At 39.7% G+C, this 25791-nt stretch overlaps 2 protein-coding genes and 1 pseudogene across 3 annotated transcripts in view; 1 reads left to right on the top strand and 2 right to left on the bottom strand.

Moving 5' to 3' along the window:
* The window catches only part of LOC306880246 (NHS-like protein 1), a gene marked incomplete at its 5' end in the record, with an annotated part of 102794 nt that extends 88433 nt beyond the window's left edge, over positions 1 to 14361 (top strand). The window contains 5 exons of the mRNA XM_079433651.1: positions 230 to 422; positions 1478 to 1609; positions 3221 to 6403; positions 7977 to 8103; positions 12408 to 14361. Coding sequence (XP_079289777.1) covers positions 230 to 422; positions 1478 to 1609; positions 3221 to 6403; positions 7977 to 8103; positions 12408 to 13032 — 4260 coding nt within the window. The 3' untranslated portion in view covers positions 13033 to 14361. The remainder of the gene's footprint in view (positions 1 to 229; positions 423 to 1477; positions 1610 to 3220; positions 6404 to 7976; positions 8104 to 12407) is intronic.
* Positions 14362 to 16301: 1940 nt separating this feature from the next.
* On the bottom strand, positions 16302 to 19135 carry LOC306880176 (heme-binding protein 2-like). The gene is made up of 5 exons (XM_079433509.1): positions 18970 to 19135; positions 18343 to 18430; positions 17996 to 18131; positions 17366 to 17546; positions 16302 to 17026 (listed from the first exon to the last, which is right to left on the bottom strand). Exons 2-5 carry the CDS (start codon positions 18415 to 18417, stop codon positions 16846 to 16848), a joined length of 573 nt encoding a protein of 190 aa, XP_079289635.1. The 5' UTR covers positions 18418 to 18430; positions 18970 to 19135; the 3' UTR covers positions 16302 to 16845.
* Positions 19136 to 19726: 591 nt separating this feature from the next.
* Positions 19727 to 25468, bottom strand: LOC306880368 (kinesin-like protein KIF25; annotated as a pseudogene). Its single transcript has 11 exons — positions 25390 to 25468; positions 24234 to 24288; positions 23612 to 23651; positions 23448 to 23515; positions 23292 to 23366; positions 23027 to 23170; positions 22765 to 22919; positions 21602 to 21750; positions 20927 to 21139; positions 20565 to 20720; positions 19727 to 19878 (listed from the first exon to the last, which is right to left on the bottom strand). The product of its transcript is annotated as a kinesin-like protein KIF25 (transcript).
* Positions 25469 to 25791: the final 323 nt, after the last annotated feature.

Genomic DNA, 25791 nt, shown 5'->3' on the forward strand with positions numbered 1-25791 from the left:
GTCAGTTGCTGTGAAACTGCTCTGTATACTCCTGGAGCTCCAATAAGTCGGGGCACAGAACCCTTAAACAACCCTTGGCTAAAGTTAAAGAGAAATAAGGGGTGTAGGAGCTCTGAGTCTGAAACTCCCTACTAGTCTCAAAAAATGCTTTGTTTTATTTTTTGGACTTACTTATCTCTATAAGCCCCCTGCAGTCATAAAACTCACTGTATTTTTACCTCTTGTCCAGTCCACAGCATCTTCAGGAGAGGAAGAGAAAGACACCTGCCAAATGAGAGCACAGAGTCAAGCGCGGGTGGAGGGGGTTGAGGTTGATGGACAAATGTCACGGTCCAAAGCTCCGCCCCTGCCCACTCCAGAAGAGAAGATGAGGCAGCAGGCTCAGGCCGTTCTCACAGATATTGTCCCCATCAATGTCACAGGCAAGAAATTTAATAATATATCCCATCAGCTGTCAGTCAAACCAGCCAGCACTGCAGTTAAAATTGTCACTTCCATGTTGTGACTCTGAAGAGTCTGTATGTTTGTCAGTCTAGAATCCATATAGTTGGTCTGTTAAACTCATAGTTTGTTTCATGTGGATAGCAAAATCTTAGAATTTGTTACTGAATTTTATTTGTAATTCCTAGTAACCTAACATTTGAGCACTGCATGCATGATCACTACTTACTGCCTGTTCTGGATACATAACCATGTGGATAGATCTAACATGAATGTGTATGAGTGCATTAACAATTCTCATGTTAACAGTTCTGTCTCTATCTCTTTGACCTTTGAGAGTTATCTGTTTGAGCATTAAGTCTCACAAATTCTTTGCTGTGAAGTGTACACACACACCTTATCCAAAAGAACACCGTTTCACCTACTACATAGTCTCTTCCTCAGACAGAATAAGCTCTGTATTTCCAATCCCTTCAAAAAAATTCTGAACTTCACTATGACTCAGGAAGAAGTTGCATTAGACTTTAAAGCACACACACATACACACCCCCGCTCTAATTCAGTCTGTCAGCTCCGTGACTTAGTCAGACATCCCAGCGTGCTGAAGCTTAGTCAACAGTGCCCAGTCTCTGGAGTTCCCTCGCTTTTGCAGCGCTACAGCACATCTTGTCCAGCAGAAAGTGTATGAGGTGTACAAGGGTTGCCTCTTCATATACTTCATATAGAGTGAGAACTTTCTATTTGGATCTAGATTTTCTCCTAGTATACCACAGATCAGAGCATGCAGTTTGCATGTTGTCTACCCAATCTTGAACATAGTTGCATTTTTGACACAGATACACTTGAACATAATTGAGTGTAGATATGTGTGCAGTTTTGTCTTTGGTTTTCACATCATTTGCTTATGCAGAATGTGTGTGGCTCTGCATGAAAGCTGTACTGGAACTGTATGTGTGTGTGTGCGCGCTGCATGTGTGATGCATGTATGTTACTAACTGGCCCTTTTGCCTGTCTGCCCTCGTCAACTGGTCTCCAGGGGAGACGTTTGACAGGCAGGCCAGCATCCGCCGCTCCCTAATAAACACTGACACTCTGGTCCGCCGGCCCAAGAAGGTTAAGCGGAGAAAGACTATTTCAGGGGTGCCTGACAGCGTCCAACAGGAACTAGGTATGGTATGGCTTTGCCAGCTCTCTCTGCTGCTGCTGCTGCTCCTGCCTCACCTGTTTCCATTTAGTTGAGTTTCATGTAGTACTGTAGCTGTCATGACCATCTAATGTAGTTTGACATGACCGTGCCTCATTCCCATCTCAGTGCATTTTCTTTGCATTGATTTTAGAATCTTAGAACTATATCCTAATCTGAACTATTCATTTTTATTTATTTATTTAGTCATTTAGCAGACGCTTTTATCCAAAGCAACTTACAAATGAGCTCTCCCTCTATCCAAAATAAATGTATTCCTATTTAAAATTACTGTCTCATAAGTCTACTGTCAAATCATGTATTGATTTGCTAATTTATTGCCCTAAATTGGGATTTTGTATTACTTCTCTTTTCACTGTGAGTCTTTGCATGCATACTCTCGACGCTCTCTGTTATATAATCTCACCATCCAACAGCTGCATCCAGCGGCATTCCATTTCCCACCACTCCCCTGGGTCACGGTCCCTGATTCTGTTTAGTTTGCTTCCTGTTAGTGTATGTGAGAGCTGATTTTGGAGCCATTGTTGGAGGAGGCATGTTACATTATGCTTTGTAGCCAACTGAAGCCACTGCATAATCCCCTATTCAGATTCCTCTGGCAAAACACTTCATATTTTATCAGGGAAGTAATAGAGGGGGGAGGCGGGGGGGAACGACATAGTAGAAGAAAGAAAGTTGCAGATAGTCATCATAGTTGGGTGTTTTATGAGCAAGTTTCATATCCATTTTCAATAACACTAGCGTACAGTTAAAATGCCATTTCTGTTTGCGCACATGCAAGATTATGGGGATTGTGGAAAGGGTATTCTGCATCACTATTTGTGTTTTACTATTGGTAGATAAGGTTTTAATCAACTCTTCTCTATCAGAACAGATGGGTGTGGGGGAGAAATAGTGTCATTCTCTTTAAAGATGTTTTTTTCTGATGCGATGCACAATAAATCTACATTTAGTCCTATTGTGTTGTTTATATATGCAGAGGTAATGACTAACTTCATGCACCGGTGTCAGTTTTAAAACTAAAGTTGATCTGATAGAAATGCTTTTAAGACAAGTCTCTGTCTAATGGTTTAGAATATCATGATTATGTTTGTATGGTAATTTATTTGCTAACAGTGAGCGTGATGTTAAGGAGATGCAAGGTTGCACTCTGCGGTGTGCATATGGTAACAAGAAGCATATTGCATTAACAGCCTATGGTTTTCAACTAAACTCTAAAAATGTGTCTGCAAATGCATGCATATATGAATAAGCCCATTAATATGTGTGGTTTGTGTGGAAGCGTGCTGTAGTGCCTGTCCCCCTAAGATCCTTGATTTAGTGCACACACTCTCATTGACACTCAGGAATAGACAACATATTTGGCACCAGGCATTAAGATATCAGTCTTAATCAAAGTTTCCAGAAGTCATCAACATGCCACATGTGGCTGCAGCTAATCAAATTAATTATCTCTCAATTGAGAGGGTTAATCTGATTGGCAGCTGATGTCACAAAGAGATGGAGGGGAGAGAACAGAGAAACAAGCAGCTGTAGTATTTGTCATAATTGTCTCTTTTCTGTTTTTCTCCACAGCAGCTAAAGGGCATGGAGCAGAGCTTCGGCCACAGTCCATGTTTATCCCTGGACAGTATTCAACACTTGGGCGAGTCATAAATGGGAATTCAACTCTCCGTCGATCTATAACAAAAGATTTTGGCTGCCAGACTGAGGATGTGAAAATCGTCCCACCCTCTGTGAGGAGAATACGGGCTCAGAAGGGCCAAGGAATTGCTGCTCAGATGGCCGGCATCTCCACCTCTGCCACGAACATCTCTTCAGTTTCCGATGGGAGCTCCCCTGGAAATTCAGTTGTTGTAATGGCACCACAGTTTGGCAATGATATCCAACGTTTTCACAGCTTGCCACGAGGTGCACGGGTCTCTCTTAACGCAGAGCCCCTTTACAGTAGCACCCCTTTCAGGCAAGAAGACTCCACTGCAAAGTCAACTCAGCAGATTGGAAAATTACAAGTAGATGAGACTGTGGTGCACATGAGGAATGCCCCCAGGGTATGCACCCAAGCACGGCCAAAATCTCAGGAGGTTAGAGGTACTCAAAGGGAGTGGGGATCTGTCTCGGGTCCAGCCTGTGTAGTTTCTCCACATGCTGCCTACTCAACCTCCCTTATACCTAATGCTACTCTATCATGTTCTGCTGAGGTTATCACACTTCACACCACGTCAAGCCCTGGCCAGAGCCCACTTGCTGGCTCACCGTACACTAAAGCTAGACCTCTCAGCATCGTCTCAGCTGTCAACAGTGAGAGCACCAGTAGTGTGGGCACAGGATCACACACACCAGAAGCAGGTATGAAGGATACCTGCAGTGAGACTGGCCAGTCCGATAGCAGTTTGCATAGCCACAGCACCCTTGCCGCAGGAACACTGTCTTCAGACGAGCAATGGATTTACGACACTCCTGAGAATGTCTTGCCCAAAAGGGCACTATCTTCCAGCTGCTCAACACCCATAAACCATCTCTATAGTAGCCTTGAACGCTCCTCAAAAGGCACAGACTCTAGTTCGCTCTACTCTATGGACAATGATGGCTACTACACTTCCATGCATCTGGATTCAGGCCTTAGGTCAAGGAGCCAGGGTAGCGGCCATGGTCATGGCATAGGAGGAAGAGCGGCAAGACACAGTATGTACGAGTGCCTGGGTGAGCAAGAAGACCGAAACAGCTTGTACAGTGACAGGTCACTGTCACGTTCCATTTCTCTACGCAAGCCTAAGAAACCACCTCTTCCACCAGCACGCACAGACTCTCTAAGACGAAAGCCTAAGAAAGCCAGCTCTCCCACTGCCAATATTGGACGGTCAGATATTAGAAATGGTCCGCTTCTCAACGAGTCATTGATTGCCACGCTCCAGAAGTCACTTCAGAATGGGCTGAAAGGCAAAGGTTCCTCCACCTCACCATCTCATAGTCCTTGTAGTGACTATGAGGACCCCTGGATGCTTCGTTCCAGGAGCCAGAGCAGCATCAGTGCAGGCAGCAGTGGTGTGTCAGCTACAGGGATGGCTCATGTGTACTCCATTTGTCACGTCACACCTTCTCATAGTGACACTAGTAGCCTCCGTTCTGATTATGCGGACTCCTGGGGCTACTACATGGAGTACCCTCGTCCATCTGGAGATCAGACACAGTCACCTTGCACCAATTCACTTTCTGCTGGACAAGTAGTTGAGATGGCAAATGGGAAAAGCCTCCACAATGGTATCCAGGCTAATCTTCCTCATGCTCAGGAAGGAAATGATGTGTCTGTGAAGCCAAAAATAGACACCTCATCACCGGATAGGGTACATCGGTTGACTTCTCCATCAAGTGGATACTCGAGTCAATCCAACACTCCAACAGCTGGCACTCCGGTTCCCTCCTTCATGAGATGCATGTCCCCATCAGGCAAGCCCAAACCCAGAGTGCCTGAAAGAAAATCATCCCTGCTTTCATCTGTATCCATATCGTCGTCTTCCACTTCTCTTTCCTCCAACACCTCTGATTCCAACAGGAACAATATTCCTCCTCCGCCTCCTCTACCAGCTGGTCCTGTGGCTCTTGTACCTTTTAATCCTCCATCCTCTCCTCCTCCCCTTCCGCCCTCCGGGCCTGTGTGCACTATAGACCAGAAATTTCCCCCTCCGCCACCTCTTTTACACACAACCCCCCATCAGCAAGCATCCATGAGCCCTCCTTACATCAATTCCTCCCCTGAATTTCCACCACCTCCACCTCCGGAAGTGTTGACTGACCCTGTCTTGTCAAGCCTCAATAGTTCTTTCAGCCCTCCACCACCACCTCCACCACTGCCTGCTTATTCTCCACCCCAAAATCAACACCTACCCAGTTTGACACCACCTACACCTTCCTCTGCCTGCTTAAAGGAAATTAAAGGTGGCCTAAAACCAGTGAACCTAGACAGAAAACCAGTGTCGCCTCACTCTGAGGAGCTTAGTAAGATTGGCATGCCTCTCATCACCCCTTTGGCCCTGCAGAGTGTGCAGCTTCGGCCAGCAAAAAGGCCAGAAAACAATGGCGTTAGCCAGTTAGGCAGACCCCAGTCACCAGAGAAGCCTCAAAAACCAGGGCATCCCACAGTTCCTCAGGGCATCCCTTGCATACCTCCAAATTTAAGGTCATCATCTCCAGAGAAAAAACTCTCCATCCAGCATAGCCAGGATAGCCATGTTGAAGCAAAACCTGACTGTGTAATATCACATTCTGAACAGACATCCTGCTTAACCACACCAAGATCTATAGAACCATTTGTTAAGGCCACAACTGAAGTAGATGGTCTCGAGACTGCCCTCGCATTACCTGCGGAAACGCCACAAAACTCTACACCTAAGAAGAAGCCTCCTCTGATTTCCAAAAAGCCCAAGTTTTCTTTCATTTTTTCCTCAGTGGATCATGTCAGTGATTTGCTGAGTGCTCAGAATGACGATAAAATCTCTACAGCTGAAGATCTGTACACCACACCTGTGACAGAACAGGAAGAAAAGGCTACTGAGAAAGATGGCATTGACATGTCTGCACCTCCTGAGGAGATAAGAGACATTTCGCCACCAAATGGTGAGGCTCAGGAGTTCTCCCAGACTCCTGGCACCATTACTCCTGATGCAGACAAGGGCACCTCTGAAGCAGAGGATGAAGAAAGAGATGATGAAGATGTAACCAGCAGCACAGGATCTTTTGGCTCTAAAGATGATGAAAGTGGTGAGTTAGATTTTCCTAATTTTACTCTTGAGTTTGGAGATCATTTATAAAATTGGATGACACAAAATCATACAATTTTAAATGCTCTGGCCTTTTAAAAGAGTCAGAGACACTATTGGATGACATTGTGATCTCAACCTCTAAATTACATAAAGAGAGATGATAGGAACAAGCGGATGCACATTAGCAGCTTGTATTAAAACAGCATTGTAAAGAAATAGAGAACTTGTGGGTGAGTGCATTTGTGCATTTAAAGTAAAAGTTGGCTGATTTTGCTCACATCCACCCTTAAGTGAATTAGGGCTTAGAATGGGACATCACTGCAGCAACCCTTTGGATTCAGTACTTGTACTTCTTTCTCTGTCTTTTCCCAAAACTATCAATATATTCATTTAGCCACCCCTCCTCTCTTACCACCATCTGTCCCTTTGACTTTTGATTCTTCTATTCCTCCATATCCTTCTATTGTTCATTCTTCCGTTTATTCATTCTCTCAGTAGATGTTTTGCATGCATGTTACATGACATGACAAATGTAAATGAATAATATTAATAAATTATTCATTATTTAATGAATATTTAGAGTATACACAGTACACACATTTTTAGTTTAATGAAGGTGTGCAGCTTACATATCAGGACTTTTCTAGGTATTTCTCTCTTATATTTTTAAAATCATTACAGCTTAAGAGAATATGTGCATCTCTTTCAACATCACCATTGTCACAGTGACCACACTCACACTTCTAGCCAGGGTCAGGATAGAATGGGACAGCATTCCCTAGGGAAAGCTTTTAAACGGGATGGGGTGGGGGGTGGAGCTGACAGTGGGTATAGGAGGAGAGAAGTGAGGGAGGGGTAGGGAAGAGAGCGCGTAATGTGAGATCACCCTCAGCAGCTCAGGCAAGTGCAGATGTGAGATGAGAAGAGAGCAGAGCAACTGAACTCTGGAAAGGTGGATACGACCATAACAATGTAAGAGAATATTAAACATACAGCTTTTTTACCGTCTTTCATACACGTTACAATTGAACAGCGTGATGCATATGTGCGTGTCCTTGGATTTATTGACAGCTGTGTAATGTGTCTTGGTATTTGTATGAAATGTAGGATTTTCACTGACTGTTTTAAAATCTTGTGTTTTCTTATATTTTGCATAATCCGTGTTCAAGCTCTCTAGTGTTTTTAAATCTGCTTAGAAGGTTTTCCCCTCCATTCTTTGAATGTTTTTGTTAGACAAGTTTGTCCCAACATGCCTATGCATTTTGACGTAACAGTATCGAGTTCTAGAATGCAAGGCATGTATTTATGAGCAAGACCGTATCGGTTTGACAGCTGAGTTTATTATCAGAGCACATTTACATTACATTTATCCATTTGGTAGATGCTTTTATGAATTTTTAAATGCTTTTGACCTTGGTGTTGGAAGCGCATATATATATATATATATATATATATATATATATATATATATATATATATATATATATATGTATGTATATATATATATATGTATGTATGTATTTAAATATATATTATTATTATATGAGTTTAATATATGAATGTTCTACCAGGTGAGGTGTTCGAGTCCAGCACGTTGGACGTCACTCAGTCTCCCAGCATCAACAGTGACAAATGTGAGGACATGGTGACCCCCACACGGCCCCGCACCACAGAGGACCTCTTTGCTGCCATTCACAGGTAAATTCCCACAATACTTTGCTGTGATCCCTTTTCCAGTCTGGTGTACTTCCTTTCCACTCTATCCCTCCCTCATCCCGTAAACCGCATTCATAATTTTAAAGCGGGCTGTCCTATCCAATCTCAGATACATTCATCAAAGATGGAGCGTGGAAGTAAAGCAGCCTGTAAAGAGTATGGATTCTGTGGTCTCTGTCTGTCAGATTAAAAAATGCCCCAGGCTGAAGTATTACCCCACTGGATGCTTATATATAGTTTGGCTGTTTTGAAGAAACATGCACTCTCTTCTAATTCCATCATAATACACTCATAGCCTTACTGCAGTCCTTATGTTGTTGTGTTTTAGTTCACGCAGCCGTATTACGTATGCAGGCTTGGCATAGTCACGTGTAAAGGGCAGGTTTTTGAAGTTCTTCAGCACGTCACACAATTTCATTTGAGAGGATTTGGTTTCCTCTGCTACAGTGCGTGTGCGGCTTTGCTCTTTCTTCTGCTCTGGACCGCTGCAATCTCACACAGATATTAGAGCAAAAGATATCCTTGAAATGGAAGACCAGTTTAGATGTAGTGTGACAGAGCACCAGATGCTATGTGCTCCGTAAATCCTGCGGTTTTCCCGCTGCCACTCTCAAAGCACTGAGCTTTAGATGAATCAAATAATAAAGCTGAAGCGAAAGATAGATTACAAACACAGTGTTTATAGCATTTATCTCAAGATTTGACCTACTGTGTTTTACAAGGATTTGACACTGCAAAAGATCTGTATTTATTCAGTATTTTTCTTCATTTGTATTTCAAAATATATAAACGGGCTTAAAACAAGATAAGCATACATTTTGGTTAAAAATTTAATCCTATTACAGTTGTAATCTTAAAACTAAAATTGGATTATTATTTTTTTATATATCACTATTTTAATATAACAAATTAATAGTCTCTGTACCTTGTGCAATTTGGCTTCTCAAGTAAATTTATCTTGTTTTAAGGCTATATAAAAATGTATGTGTGTGTGTGTGTGTGTGTGTGTGTGTATGTATGTATAAATAAGGAGATATATATACAGTCCCCTCCATAAATATTGGAACAGTAAAGACAAAATTGCTCTGTTGGCTGTGGAGTCAAGACATTTGCAAATATGATTAAAAGATGAATATGAGACAAAACTACAGAATGTCACTTTTTATTATTAGCTGTTTCAACACGTATAGAACAGCACTTTTAGAGTTCATCCCACTCATTGACATGAGCATAAGTATTGGGACAGTTGAACACAAGGCAGATATAAAAGCTATTAAAAGCTATTATTTAGTTGCAGATCCCTTGCGCACAATCACAGCAGTGAGTCTGTGACCCATAGACATCACCAGACTCTTGGTCTCATCCTTTGAAATGCTTTTCCCAGCCTTTAATGCAGCCAGTTCCAATTGTTGCTTGTTTTGGGGAGTTTCTGCCTTTACTCTCCTCTCCAGCTGGTGAAATTCATGTTCAATCGGATTTAAATCTGGAGATTGACTTGGGCAATCTAAGACTTTCCATTTCTTTGCCCTTATAAATTCCTTGACTGAACTGGCAGGGTGTTTTGGGTCATTGTCCTGATGCAATATGAAGCACTTCCCTATGAATCTGGTGGTATTTTCTTGAATATTGGAAGGCAAGATGGTTTTGTACCCTTCCAAATTAATTCTGCTACTGTCATCATACATTAAGTCATCAGTAAAGTTGAGAGGGCCTGTTCCAGAGGCAGCCATGCATGCCCATGCCACGACACCACCTCCACCATGCTTTACAGATGAGGCTGTATGCTTGGGATCATTGCAGTTCCCTTTTGTTCTCCACATTTTTGCTTTTCCACCACTTAAATAAAGGTTAATCTTTGTATCATCGGTCCATAAACACAGTTCCAAAACTCTTCTGGCTCACCTTTGTGCTTTTTTGCAAACTCTAATCTTGCCTTTCTATTTTTGGTGCTGGTCAGAGGTTTGCATCTTGCTGTGTAGCATCTGTAATTCTGTGCCAAAGTCTCCTGAGGACAGTAGATTGTCAGAGCATCACCCCAGCTTTCTGGAAGTTGTTGGTGATTTTACAGACACGTATTTTAGGGTTCATTTTCACAGCTTTTATGATTTGTCTGTCATCAACTTCTGCTGTTTTCTCAGCCGATCAGGTCGTTGTTGGTTGCTGGTGGTTTCCAAACTCTTGATTTCTCCATGTCCTTTGTTTTTGCTAGAGCTCTAACTGACTTCCTCTTTTCTTTTAGCATCCAAATTGCTTGCTTTTCTCTCAAAGTCAGCTCCCTCATCTTCATCCTGGTTTGTGTGTGTCATCATCGAATGCAAGATTCAGAATGCAGAAGTAATGGATATAACTGATACGACACATTCCCTGCTTTTAATATCTGAAGAATTAATGCAACAGGACACAGCTGATCACTTAGAAAGACCTGTGAGGCAACTGTTCCAATAATTATGCTCACATCAGATAGAGGGACGAAACTGTAAAAGTGCTGACCTTCTTAGCTGGTAAAACATCTATGTGTTGAATCACCCAATAATAAAATGTGACATTCTGTAGTTTTGTCTCATATTCATATTTTAATCATATTTGTGTAAGTCCTGACTCCACAGCCAACAGAGCAATTTTGTCTTTACTGTTCCAATACTTTTGGAGGGCAGTGTGTGTGTATGTATGTGTATATATATATATATATATATATATATATATATATATATATATATATATATATATATATATATATATACACACACACACACACACACATTTTTTTATTTTTATCCTTAACGGATTTGTTTAGGAATTTCAGGTATTGTTTTTTAGATATTGTATATCTGACACTTTCAACTCTTACTTCCACATCCCTTGTAATTTTCCCACTATCTGTCATATCTGTTGTTCTCTTTATCCTTGGTCTCCCCTGATCTCTTCCATCCTCCTTTTCCTTCTCTTTCGTTCAGCCTGGACCAGTTGAACATGAACACCCCCCAACATATGAGGTGCGGTCTGGCAAGTAATTAGCCGATGGCTGTTCGTCTCGTGATGATGCTAGAGTGGGATTAGCTCTATAATCTCCCAGCGCATCTCAGATTTGGGATGAATTTCTGCTCCATCCCACAGATAATCCCACGCTCTCTAATCTGCAGCAGTTATGCCATGCTAATGAATTTGATCTGATCCTGGGCACACATGCTAGTGTTCATTGACCCAAGGTCCCCCTACTGGTTGGGTGAATGAACAGCCCTTCATGTTAAAACGATGCTGGGCATTTTGCCCAGTTTGCTTTGTTGATTAAGCTTCCATTATGTCTGCACTTCCATAAAGTTGCAAGCACTGAATTTGAATTAAACAACCCCCCCACACACACTCCCACTACTTATATCCTGCATTAAGTTATTCCTGCTTTTCCAATTTTGCAGCGAGGTTTTGGTTTGCTGGGGGCTAGCTGAGTGTAATGAGAAAGTGGAACAGAAATCAATGAAGGGGATAGGCTCATCAAGACTGAAAAAATTAATCACAAGAAAATTTACTCAAATCTTCTTCAAGTCATTGAGATTCAGGAGTAGTTAGATTAGTTGTTAACCGATGTGAAGCATTTTCATTAAGTGGCAGCTCTGTCAATAGAGTTTTCTTTAATAGTTTCAAACACAAAAAAACATCAAACAACTTTTTTGTTTGTACTAAATGAACTGATGTTCTACTGCCTACTGCTAACTAATATAAGCTTTAGCTAATATTTAAAAAATACCTTTTTTTTTTCTTTTGGTTTAGGGATGCACAGTTGTAAAATTCTCAATTTTAAAATAATTGATACAGATTATATTAAAATTCTACACTATCAAAACACTAAAAATTCAAACCAATTGTTTTAAATGCTGAAGTGAATTTAGGCATCACAGCATTATAATGTACAGTATTGCTACAGATTTGCTAAAAATGACATTTAACAGTGTTACTCATTTATATTTTTAAAGATGAACTAAGTGTTGACTTCTGTTGACTGATATTGAGATATTGTGCTTCCCTTCTTTGGCTTTCATTGCTTTATTTCTGGGTTACACTTTATTTTAAGGTGTCCTTGTTAAAGTGTAATATATTTAAGTACTGAGTAATATTACTTACTATATGGTTTGGTTTAGGGTTACTTACATGTAATTATGCATAATTGTTATTACAATAACAATTACATGTAAGTACATGTGACGTGTAACAAGGACACCTTAAAATAAAGTGTTACCTATTTCTCTTTTGACGAAACAACTTACCTGACATTACTTCATCTTTGTTTCCAGGTCGAAGCGGAAGGTCCTGGGCCGCAAGGAATCTGAAGAGGACCATTCACGAGGTCCTTTATCCCCACCGGCCACCCCTACAGGAATGGCCCCCAGCTTGACTTCCTCTCTGCCACGGCAAACAAGCTCCATCCAGCGCAACCTGCGCAAATCCGCAACAAGCAGCGACACCTTCAAGGCCCTCCTGCTGAAGAAAGGCAGTCGCTCCGAGACCAGCTTCCGCATGTCTGCTGCAGAGATGCTGCGCAGCACTGATCCACGCTTTCAGAGAACTCGCTCTCTCGACTCCTCATTCGATCCAGCGTCTCCAACGGGCGAGAGCCCCTGCTCTTCACCGGGCCGGAACAAGAGGATGCCTGAGGACTGGGCACGCAATGAGGGAATGTTCTCAACATCCCCGCCGTTAATCGGTCCGAAGTACGGCCGATCTCGCACGCCGCCCTCCGCTGCCAGCAGCAAGTATAATGCCCGCAGCCGGATCCTCAGCAGCCCCATGACTGTTATTTGCGAGAGGGATGGGGAACTCACCGACTGTGAAGACCCATGCCCTGTTCCTCCATCAGATATGCCCCTTCCCATCTCTCAGGACTCTAACAGCACTTTATGTGAACAGAGCAGCAGTTAGGATACCAAACGGCTCCTTGGCAAAGGCAGAACGTCTTCTCGGCACCAGAAGACCAGGAGAGGCTGAACTGTAGAAGGTCTTGCCGCCCACTAATCCAGGCAGCGCTGTCTGATGTTGTAGTGTGGGCTAAGACTTGTGGATCTAAGGTAGATCAAGCAGTCAGCTCAAGCAGTAGACGAGATACTGCTGTATCTGTAGCTCTCCAGAAAAAAGTAACAAATCTAATCCAATCTGACCTTCTTTTCGGAGAGAACTCCGCTTTCAGTGGCAATACTAGACTCATCTTTCCAAAGCTTAGCAATTACTTCTTTTATGTTGTTCAGCTTTTTATTTCCATTCTTAAGCAGTAACAGTCAGATTTGTGTGGGGTTTTTTTTTTTGGTAAAGCAGTTAACGAAAGTTGTAATTAAGGAATTACTATGTGACTACTTGTTTTGGCTGTAGTAGTTCAAGTTTATGGATATTTTGTGGTGCGTCACATCTCAAATTTCAGCGAGGCACCTCTGTCAGCGCCTTACCGCTTGAGTATGCCGGTCTTCAAAGACCAAGATAAACAGCACACCGACCGATTCCTACAAGAGGGTATCTTTCCATGTTGTTCGGACCAACAGAAGTGTCTGGAATGGAAAAGGAATTGGGATTGGAGTAACGAAGGCTTGTTGGTGGAAACATTTATGTTTGGTTTTTGGTGTGTAGGTTTGCACTGTGTTCATCGTCTTCTTTTATTTGTCATTTAAAATGCATTGTGTCTGTGTTGGTTATTTTAAAAAGTTAATTCTGACATCATACTTGAAACAAATGACCGGTTTACTTGTAATTGTTTTGGTTACCAAAGAGCCAAACGGGACACGGGACGTTCTGTTCTGTTAACATCTTGCGAAAGTAACCGCTTAATTACTAATCCTCCTGTTTACCTGTCAAGCGTTTTCTTTCTTGTGCAGTTTTATAATGTTTTTTTATGTATATACCTACAGAAATGTTAAGTAACACCTGATGTTATTTTCAAATAATTTGTACATTTTAGAAACCTTTACTAGGAGTGGCTTCCTTTTGTAGAGTATTTATTTTAGAATAGCCAGAATGTGGTTTGATATACTGTATCTGGAGGTGAGCTTTTTGAGAGGGTGGTGAATGAGGTGTGATTAGACGGGACCTCCTACAGATTTGTGGTCTTCAAATTCAGATTCACCGGTCACAGAACTTCTATTTTGTTCCTTCACCCATTCTGCTGATGGAACCACGGATCAGAAAAAGAACGATGGTAAAGAGGAAGCAAGCTGCTAACCCTCTAGAGTATGTCTCTGTAATAAAACATGGTGATATTTAAAAATTGCCCATCTGTCTTGTCTCCACTTGTCGCCGCCAGCCCAAACCACAATCACCATAACACCCACAGCCCTACATCAACTCCAGAGGCTTTGCAGGGTCATCATCAACCCCACTTTCTTTTTTTCTCTCTGCCTGAATTTGTTAGTAGTTTAAAATGACCAAAATAAAAATAAATTCATGATATGTTTCTATTTATGACTGAAACCTACATGTAACTGTAGGTTCGAGCCCCTGCCCCTTTGAGGTCCGACGGTAAAGTGCCCTTGCGGTCCGGTGCCCCCGGTCTGCGATTTCTGCCAAGGGTAGGGGTGTTCGATATGACGATTTTTGATCGTGGACTATAAAAATGTTTTTTTAAGAAATATAGTATCGTGCTACAGCACACATACTATCAGCTGCAGTTCTGGCGCCGCCCGCCGTATCAATATACTGTACAACGCGACATACATTCACATCAGTGTTAACTCGGAGGTAGAGTTACTTTCACGGGACACTGCACTTATTCACAATCACAAAAGTGCATTATTTGCATCTGCCTTAAAGCCTTGCCGGTTAAACGTTTCATTCACGCGGCGGTCAGACTTGCTCTTTTTTCTGATCACACACCCAATGCGCGCGCACGAAAAAGCCCGTCAAACAGTGCCTGATAACTGAACTAAGTTATCTTTTGTGCTAATACTGTCAAAACAAGGTTTATGTATAAACTCAGTTGGTTATGTCTGAAATGAAAGTAAACAGCTGAGAGAAACCGATGCGTGCCTGTTTATTATGCGTGCAGGTCTTAAAGGGACAGTACTAAACATTCTGCCGACTGTCATTAAAGGGATAGTTCACCCTAAAATGTTATTTCTGTCATGATTTACTCACATGTTGTCCAAAACCTGTATTAATTTATTTCTTGAGCTGAGCACAAACGAAGATAATTTGGAGAATCTGGGTAACCAGTTGCTGGTCCATATTAACTTTGATAGTAGAAAAAAAATAAGTAAATCCTATGGAAGTCACTGTGGACCAGCAACTGTTTGGTTTTCCACATTCTTCAAAATAGCATTTATGTTCAGCAGAACAATGAAACTCATTGAGGTTTAAAACAACTTTTGACTGAGTAAATGATGGTATAAAAATAACACTATTTTTATTTTTGGGTGAATTATTACTTTAATGTTAATAAAACACCAAAACACAAAGAAAAATCACTCACTACTCTTGACTGAAAAACTTTAATACAGTTGCTTTAATAGGAATCAACCTATATAGTAATTTATTTTTATATTTGTTTATTAAATTTCTTGAATGCTCCTGCTAAATACACCTATTGTACCTGAAAATAAACACTGTTTATTTTATTTACATATTATTTGTATTTGTAATGTGCATCTTTGTTCTCATTTAAGATTTTTATCTTCACCCACTTTGGGCTAAATATAAACCATCCTTTTTTATATTTTGCTACCTTAAAAGGCTTTATAATAGGGAAATTAGTTTGGCTGTAATGCTCAAACAGCTTGAGAAAACAAAAAAATCTGATGAAGCTGGTTGCCTTAAAATTTTAAGTTGGCTCAACTTTTTTTTTTTTACAGTGAAGGGGCACCAAACCCATCACCCAGCCCACTCCAACCACTCACCCAGTGCAGAAGTGCAGAACCTATAGAATGTTGCGCATGCGCGACTGAACGAATCACTCCCCGAGACGAGACGACTCGTTCAAATTAGCCAGGTCAGTTATCAGGATTAGAAGATCTGGAATCTTTCAAATCATCTGATGTAATAAGCGACGTACGAAGAACGGGCCCCAGGTCTCATTTATAAAATGTTGATACGAAGGTCATTTCTCAAATGTACAAAAAGTATTCCTTAGAATGGATAATACAAGTCTCAGGCGTGGCAGCATAATGCTACTCATTCATGCTAGCAGAGCCAAACAACAAAAAACTTTTTTTGTAATAACCGTTTTATTTTTTTAGCCACTAGATGACCGTGTTTAAAAATATTTACAGGTTATTTTAAGACCAAAACGAGTTGTCAAGTTAATACAATGTTATTGTTCCCTTAAATGATTAGATTCGAGATTCAGTGCATAAACAGTTGAGATTATACATATTTCACAACATTTAAAAAAAGAGTTACATTCAGTCAAGTCATGCAGTATTTGATCCTAAGTGCTTTGAGACATAATTAGTGACATTGCAAACAGTAAGACTTAGACAATGTGTCAGTCTGACAGCCGATTAGAAGTCATTTCAACATTCTTTTAGTATAATTTCACAGTTAACTGTCGGTACCTAAAAAAAACGTTGCTGTAAAATATTGGTCAGATATACATTAGTACAGTGTTAAATTCTCATATAAAAACTTTCAGGCACTTGCGGTACATAGTAAACAAAGCAAAGCATCTGCACAATAACTATTGTTAAGTTCAAACAAATAAATTGACCTCCTCCTTCATTCACATCATAATGCATGAGCATTTGAGCGTTAGGTCTTTTATTCCTCATCTTTGATCAGCCACACCTCATTCCTGCGGTTGGTCAGTTTGAAGGGGCTGTCATATCCCGCTCTGTAGAACGGAGCCTCCTTGAATTTCATCCCATCCCTCTTGAGGCTCTCTGTCAGTTTCAGAAGCTCCGCACGGCTGCTCTCACTGTTCGCAAAGCCTCCATAGGTCCTACAAAAAAACAAGGCCTAGCAAACATGAAGCTATGACAACAATATTCTTTTAAACTAGAGAAAAGTAATGTAGTTTTTCCAAGATACTCGGTTTGACCTGGATATAAAATCCCTTGCAAAATAAATTGTCATTCAAAAGTTTAGAGTCTATAAGTAATATTAAGTTAATATTTATATAAAATAATTATCTTACACTTAGTAAGACTGCAAGATTCACTGATAAAAAGTTCAAAATAGCTTGAAATATATATATATATATATATATTTTTTATATCCATATCCATGCTTAAAAAAAAAAAAAAAGTCTACAATTTAAAAGCCCTCATCACAAACATACCTCACAAAAACCGTGACCTCATTTCTGTTCTCGATGAAAACATCTGGATCAGTGGGTTTGGGTGGGTCAGCCTGATGTTCCTCAGGAATGAAGAAGGACACGGTGAAGCTGCTTTCACAAGCGGGTCCAGCACCAGTCTCAATCTGACAGCTCACTGGTGCTGTCATCTCCACCTTACACTCTGATACATGACATACAGGAAAAGCGCTCAAATAAAGACGATATCCAAGGTGGTTCATTAATTAAAAGGTTTGGAAACATGCACTGTGACAGTGTCTGAAATATCTGCTAAAGCAATTTTGCAGGGAGTGTCATCTGGTGAATCATTAACACAGTTTACTCTGTGGGAACACAACCTGTCACATGCTTTTTATTATTATAAGCATTTCGAGATGTGATTCATTGCAGTCATGTAGCTCAGAAAACCTTCATTTTCACATAACTGAATTTTAGCTTTCTGAATGAGATTTCTCACCCATATGCTTATGCTATTTTCCATTGTATATATGTTATGTAATGAAAATGTCATAAACACAGGCCCAAAATGTAGTAATGGCTGAAAGTACTCATCTTGAATGTCTACTACAGAAAAACTTCTTTCTAGTCCTCTACAGGAACATGACCACTTACTCTTGTCATTATTCCCCTGAATGTATTTGAAGAGTCTTTTGAAGCCTGTGCCTAAGGCTGGATCCTGCTCCATGCCAGACACAGCTGTGCTGACCCAGTTTGTTGTGTGGTAAGTGCGGACTTCATAGTCTTCACCCTAAAAAGCATTTATTTATCAAATATGACTGGAAACATTTGAGTCATTAAACAATAAACCACAAGAAACGAGGTCTGCTTTAAACTAGACATGAGCAGACCACTTAAAAAAACTAAACATTAGCTCTGCTAATAAGCAATAAGTAAATATTAACAAATCCAAAGTCTGGAAGGTTTCTGGCAAAATCACACATGAATACGCACACACTAACCTTACTCTGTTGAGCAGTGAATTTTGGATGCTGGAGTCCAGAAGAAAAAAAAGTTTGACCGATGGCTTTAAGCATCTTCACTGTAATGCTGTTCAAAATTAAAAATGGATTTATAAAGTTGCAAACTATTTAGACAAAATACAATTTAGAAATTAATTACACTATGTCAGAATGAAGCTCCACACCTGACACCAGATGAATCTTTGTAACGATTTCATATTTTAACCTAAAATATCTTTATACATTTGTATAAAGGACGTGGGGAAAAAAATGGGAGATATTTATTTTTCCATAGGCCTTTACTTTTGGACGTAAATGGGATTTTATAGCCTACTACTCTGCCCATTTTAACATGATCATGAATAGGCTAACAATATTGTATGAGCAATTATAGGTAATAATTAAATGTTAATACAACTTAAATCTGTTGGTTCAAGTTTATACAGTAAATATGTCGCCATTCTGAGGAAAAGCAGCCTACACACTATAGCAGTCATGTTTTTCCCTCATACACGACTTAATAAAAAGTGCACACGGATGAATTTTGGCGACGTCTTTCCAAATGAAATCAAACTACTACTATTTTATACACTTAAGTTCTGAGATTGCAGTGGTAAATAAACTCACCTGTCCGCCGTTGAGCGCTAAAATGCAGCAAGTGACTGCAGACCCGGAGCTCAGGCGTGTTATAACTTCTAGATGAAGAAGATGCAGTTACGGACGCTACGTAACAAGTCTCCGCTTAAGTAACGCTTACACTGACACTTCCGTGTTTTTATGTTACATCACACATGAGAAGGCTCCGGTTGGTGATGACGAATAAAGGACACGTCCCAGCAACACCACTACTCTGGAAAATAAAAATTACATCAGTGCTCTTTACAACAATGGGACAAAATATTTGAAAGAAAATAATGGATGTAGATGATTTAATGTACATTTTATTAAATGTATGTTTGAACATTCATAAATAGTGATGCATTGAAAAGGCGTTAAATTACTTTGCAATAAATAAGGTAAACTAGAATCAGGCTGCAAACACTAATAGGCTACTCAAAATTTTCCATCATCACATCAATACTTTAATACAAACTAAAGGTTAATTGCAGACACACAATCTGAAATATTCCACTCACACTAGACACAAAAGCCTGTAAACATTTTGTCAGAGGAACATCCCCAGTGTGCAATAGATTGTGTGTAACTTGTCCAAAAATGACAATATTGAATCACTAATAAACATTAACTATGATATCAACATAAATTTAACCCTAAATTGAAAGCACTGCCACTTTCAACATGACCTGAGCACCATACACCTGTGACCAAAACTCATACACATAAAGACACACACACATAGCTATCAAATGGATCTCCCTGTTGGTTACTTCATCTTCAGAGCCATGTTTTTCCTACGTGGCGGCTCTCTCTGGACCTGTCTGGCTCGGGCACCGAACCCCAGGGACTGAAGAGATTCGGTGAGGAAGTGTAGAGTGGGAGTTACGCACAGCATTATCAGAAGCTTGGCATCCCCTCCTGTGGACAGGAAAACATGTCAAAAGGATGGTCAGGTGAGGCTTGGGAGGGAAGAATGTAGGTAGGCCTCGTCTATGACACTTATTGTGGCATGTTAAAATCTGACTGGTTGAACTGGTTTTAACTGTGGTTCAAATAAAAGCAAAGGAAACTCGCGTCACGCATTATAGACAATGACAAAATATTACAAAATCTTTATTCAGAGGCCATTAAGTGCAAAAAGTATGCATTTTTAAGTTCAGAATTTATTTACCAGGGACAAGGGACTGTCCATGACTGCCCCAGAATTAAGTTGAGTCAAATTTACTTATATAGTGCTTTTGACAACAATACACATTTACAAGTCAGCTGCAGAAAATTAGAGAGCTAAATTTAATATGCGGTCCCCAAGCAGGCAAAAGGAACATATGGCATAATTAAAACATTTGTAGAGAAATAATAATAATAATATACATAAATCATGATATCTAATATTTACCTGATAGCATTTTATTATTTTCAAAATAAGTTATCCTATATAAATGACATGTCCAAAATACATGCATATAAAAAAATGTCTGGCTTGTCTTTATCCATATTTTCTGGATGGACGGATGAAGACAGAATTTTTGAGACAGAATAGGGAACAAGTGTTTCACAGTCTTCATGTGTAAAATAGTGGTGTTTCACCGTAGATCTGCTCTCACCTATGGCGTCCTGTAGTAGATGTGTTAGTTTGTTGTTTCGGTAGGGTACGTGAGGTCGTCTTTCGGCTAGAGCTCCCAGAACATCAGACAAAGCCGAGAGACTGCGGTTTATACAGGAGCTTTCCCACAGAGCGGCACCGGTCATACCTGACATCCCTAAACACATCCCAAAACTATTCACAACCCCTATTCACATCTTCATTTACTTGCAGCACTTGAATGAAATTTGACCTGAGATTTAACACACCATAAACCTTGTTATGACTGAATATGGTTATTGTTTTATTTGACTGTAAAATGGTTTAAAAAGTAATTTCTCATGATGTTTTTGACAGACAGAGCACAACATTGCATCCTCTTACCTACACACTCGCTCCCAGCCAGGTCCACCAACTCCAGCTTGGTTTTGATGGGGGGCTGTGTGATGCTGGGCCGGGGGGAGGGGCATGGTGAGTGGCATGGTGAGGAGGCGGGGCTAGACGAGCGTGAGGAAGCGGCCCTGCGGCAGCGTGGGCTCCACCACTCCTTCTGAGACACCCGCTGGACATCCTGTCTGGCATTCTGTAGACGACGAGCTGCAACACACATAAATTACACCTTTATTAAAAAGGTGATTAGCTCTTTTAACTTTAGGGCGGGACTACAGAGGCCATATTGAGCATTATGATTTGTCCCATTGTCTGCCCATATGCCTGCCCATATGTCTCTGTGATGTTACACATCTGAATCCAAGGGCAATCTTTAAAAGGTCTTTCAGTGCTATCTTGAGAAACCTTTGGAATGAGCATTGGGCTCTCTTTTTAAAGTAGCAAGAAAGTGCTTGAATGTGTATGTGTGTGTGATTACTAATCTAGTGGGTGTGTGAGAAAATTGAGCTGTTTGAATGATTGTTTGTGTGTGCGTCTTCGGATTATACGTTCGGTTTCACTTAACAGCCATAACCGTGTGTGCTGCAGATAGCGGCGTATGGCTTGAGGGAACATTACAGCTTCAAAACCTATGAGTTGGGGGCTGGCATTCTTGACTGTATATCATACCTAGAGCCAGTGCATCTGGGCTTTTGGAGGTGAGAGTGACGATGAAATGAGATCTGGAGGAGTCCATGTGCACCAGGGTGGGACTGTGAGATCTTAGTTTTAACACAGAATTGATCAGCTGCATTACCTCTGCCGAGCTCCGCACCAACCTGACACACACACAAACAAGTCAAGTCAAACACATGCAAACCCATGACAGTCATGTGTGCATGCAGCAAAAGCTCAAAGTACAATGAAGAAGGTCAAACAAAAAAATAAATGCTGATTGTAAACTTACAGTAAATGCAAACCACACATTTACTGTTTACCAACACTGTTTGATATATTGCACAAATAAAAAGGGAACAAAATGTCCCAAACATCAAATATCATTTATTAAATTGACCACAAACTGCATAGATCAATTAATAATTTTTAACATGACATAGGCTGAATAGAAAAAAAAATGCTTTGACATCAACAACAGTATTTATGGAAAGCATATTCTCTTCCCTTTTAAAAATTGTTAATTTGGTAAATCTGTGTAAAAGTGGTTATTTTCTACATATACCTATACCTATTTACAGAGCGTATAAATAGTTTTGTATTATGAACAAACATGAATTAACAATGAACAAGTGTTATTTTAGTATCATTGAGATACTATAAAAGTTTGTATTAATAGTCAGAATTAGTTTTTTTTTATCATTTTATGTTTTCAATTTAATTTCAGTTGAAGTTTTGTAATTTTGTAATGTTTTTGTTTTAATTTTTTATTGTCTTTATATTTTTTATTTACATTTTTATATATTATCTTTTAGTTACTTTAGTACTTCATGTTTAACTAATGAAAAAATATATATTTTTAGTATTAGTTGTATTTAACTATAACAACCCTGCAGTAAACAATTATAAAACTATTTATAAGTTTATTTATAATTATATTTATTATAGATTAATAAATGCTAAAAATAATTGCTAGTTTATGATTCCAAGTGCATTAACTAATGTTAACAAACTGAAACCTTGAAAGCTGATCATTTATTTTGTTATCCTATGCATGATTATATAGTTAGTGGCACTTTTATAATTTGAACTGACCATTGTATTTTGTGAAACTGTTAAAATACAATAAGTTGAAATGTGTGATATGTTGTATCCTCATGCTGACTGCTGTGACTCACTCATATGTTAGGCAGGGCACCTGATGACCTCTCTCTTTACCCCAACTGTCTCCCCATCTTCATCTTTGGCCAGCAGGTCCAGAACTTCATTATTATAGACCTCCACCACTGACATCTCCACCGTATGACTGTCCGCTGGCTTCTCGGAGATCAGCCTGGAACATTTATCAGTACAGACAGACTTTATGTTGTGATATTGTAGATAAGTGAAACGTGTCATGATTTTAACTGTGCTGTGAGAGAGAAGTGAGCCGAAGCTTACTTGAATAGCTCATTGGCTGCTTTTGGAATGATGCCCTGTTGAGAGTCCTGCACTGCAGCTGTGGGATCCTCAGACCGGGAGCCAATCATTGTATGTGTCTTTCCACTGCCCGTTTGGCCATATGCCATGATACATACATTATACCTCAAATGAAGAAGAGATCTTTTTGTATATAAAATTTATATATTTAGTCATTTCATCACAGTATCGTCCCTAACAGTAATAGTGAATAGTTAAAATTGGTTGTATTAAATAGGACACTTACCCATCAAGTAGAGATGTTAGAAGGGGTTTCACCTCCTCAAACACAGTCTCTTGGCTGTCTTCTGGACCATGTACTCTGCAATTCAACAACAAAAATTACAGACAGATGCTACATTATCCACCACCGAAGTTTACATTTTATGCTATGTCTAAATACCTCTCAAACTCAAATATTTTGTTCATTACAGGACTTGAGGTTTTGGCGCAGTTCACTAAAACAGAGTCCTGCAAAACAAGGGTGGTCAGAGAGTGCAGGGTGTAATACTAGACCATTATAATTTTATAGATCTCATAAACACTACAAACAATCAATTCACTCACATCATTGATCGCCTGCACTACTGCTTCACATGATGAAGATCTTAAAAGAAAAATGAGATTTAGTACACCTAAAAGACATACCGCATTCCCAAAGCAAATGGTTTCTGTATGAAATATTTTAATTTAAATTGAAATCACAGTTTATTATTAATTAACAGTTTTGTACATTCAAAATTTGTATTAATTTAATATGCATTAATCTACCACTATTTGTTCAGTATGTATGTAGATTACATTACCCATTGGTTGTGGGTGATCCTGGGATGTGATCAAAGTGTAAAATTGCTCCTACAGAGAGAAATGTTTTTATTTTTAGTATAACTGAATCATCCTGAATGCTTACACAGTCATTTTTAAGGATAAGTCAGGTAGAAACTGGTCTAAAATACTTTAAATATTCATAACTGAAATATTCAGGGATCAAAAACATTAGCCACCACAGCAGGCAAATAAAATAATACAAAATGTCATATCCAGTGTACTCCCTACATCTTGACTTTAAATAAATGGCAAATTGTTATATCTATAGATACATTAAGAACAGTAAATCAAATCAGAGAACCAAATACGTACAACCAGGGTGTTGTGGAGCAGCCTCCTCCTCACCCGCTCCTCTCTGCACCTCTCCTTCTCTTCCTGTAAAGAGCGTTCAAGTGCGGTCACCTGAACCCGGAGCTCTGCAGAAAACAAAACGGAAAAAAAAATCTTCACAACTATCTATTTGTGTACATTGGCATATGAATGCGCAAAGCAGTGCAGGATCAATTGAGTTAACATATAGAAACCATTAATCCATGGGACATTGCAGTAAATTTAATGACTTGACTATAGAAAAAAGTGAAGTGAATGAGCAATGTTGTCGGAAGCCAAAGAAAAAAAACTGAATGAGAAAATACTCGACAGAACCAAAATAAGCCACACTTTACAATATGAAACATTCAAATCACTTATTTTGTTCCACAGTAACACTGTCCAATAGCTACAGTACACCAAATAAACAAGTGTTATCTTTTAGGATCCTAAAACATGATGTGAATGGCAAAATACAGGTCAAATGCGATTATGTCTGCAATCGTCCACAAGTAGGCATGAAAGGGACAATCTGGTGCAAACGGACACACTAATTACAAACTAAACAACTCGTCAAAATTTAGACACTTTTGATACAAAATAAACACTAAATGATCTTTATGCAACTCAGTTCTGTGACTGCTTAGACGAGTAAATCGAAGATTACCTACGTCTCTGTGACCACTGGATGACTAATGGTCAGAAAAAAGGTGACTATATTTAATAACAGCCAAGCATTTAGCAAGAACTCAAACATCTTATAAATCTTTGTTTGCACTTATTTTTGAATGTTTTCAATCACAAACTACACTGTGACTGATTAAATAAATTCTGGGTTTATATAATTTTTCATACAAATACAATAGTTGATAGTGCCACGTGAAGTAAATGTGTGCCAACATCTAAATGCAAAGAAATTAATATTAAATTAATCCCACCAAACATCACTGGAAACAATAATGATAATGATCAATACAATATCAAACTTATATAATGACAGTGGAAAAACGCCAGCAAACATCACCATATATTGTAATCCTTGAATGTGTGCTTAAAAGCTTTTTGTCAGGAACATTTTTCATTTGCACTTTGAGACATAGTGACTTTTATAAATACAGCTATATAAATGACAAGGGATAAGATCCACAGGCCCCGCGGGAGGCTTGTCACCATGGTGTGGAGGTGACGCACAGGACACATAACCTTACTGTCCCTGCTGACAGCAGCTTTTCCTGGAGGAGAGGCTGGGGGTGGGGAAGTGTGGATAATCTCTGAACACTGCACCATATTCCTACCGTCACAACACGGCTGCTTTCGTGATAGAGAAGTAGACAGATGAAGGAAGAGACTTGGTGAAGAATGCAGGGAATGAGAGCAGAAGATTAAATACAAGAGGACATGGAGATTCAGAGTTGAGGTTCATAATCTTGGCCATCATGTGACCTTGCCGTTTGACTGAATATAAGTGTATGTGCATGTTATTAGTGAATGAGACCCATTAAGTGTATTTGGAGACAAATATTCATAGACAATACAGATGAACTGATATACTGGTATCTGAGTTCACACTCACTCTGAAGGTCATCACTTTGGAAATCCTGAATAGCATT

This window comes from Barbus barbus, assembly GCF_936440315.1.
Source record: "Barbus barbus genome assembly, chromosome: 14".
In the NCBI taxonomy this organism is placed as follows: domain Eukaryota; kingdom Metazoa; phylum Chordata; class Actinopteri; order Cypriniformes; family Cyprinidae; genus Barbus; species Barbus barbus.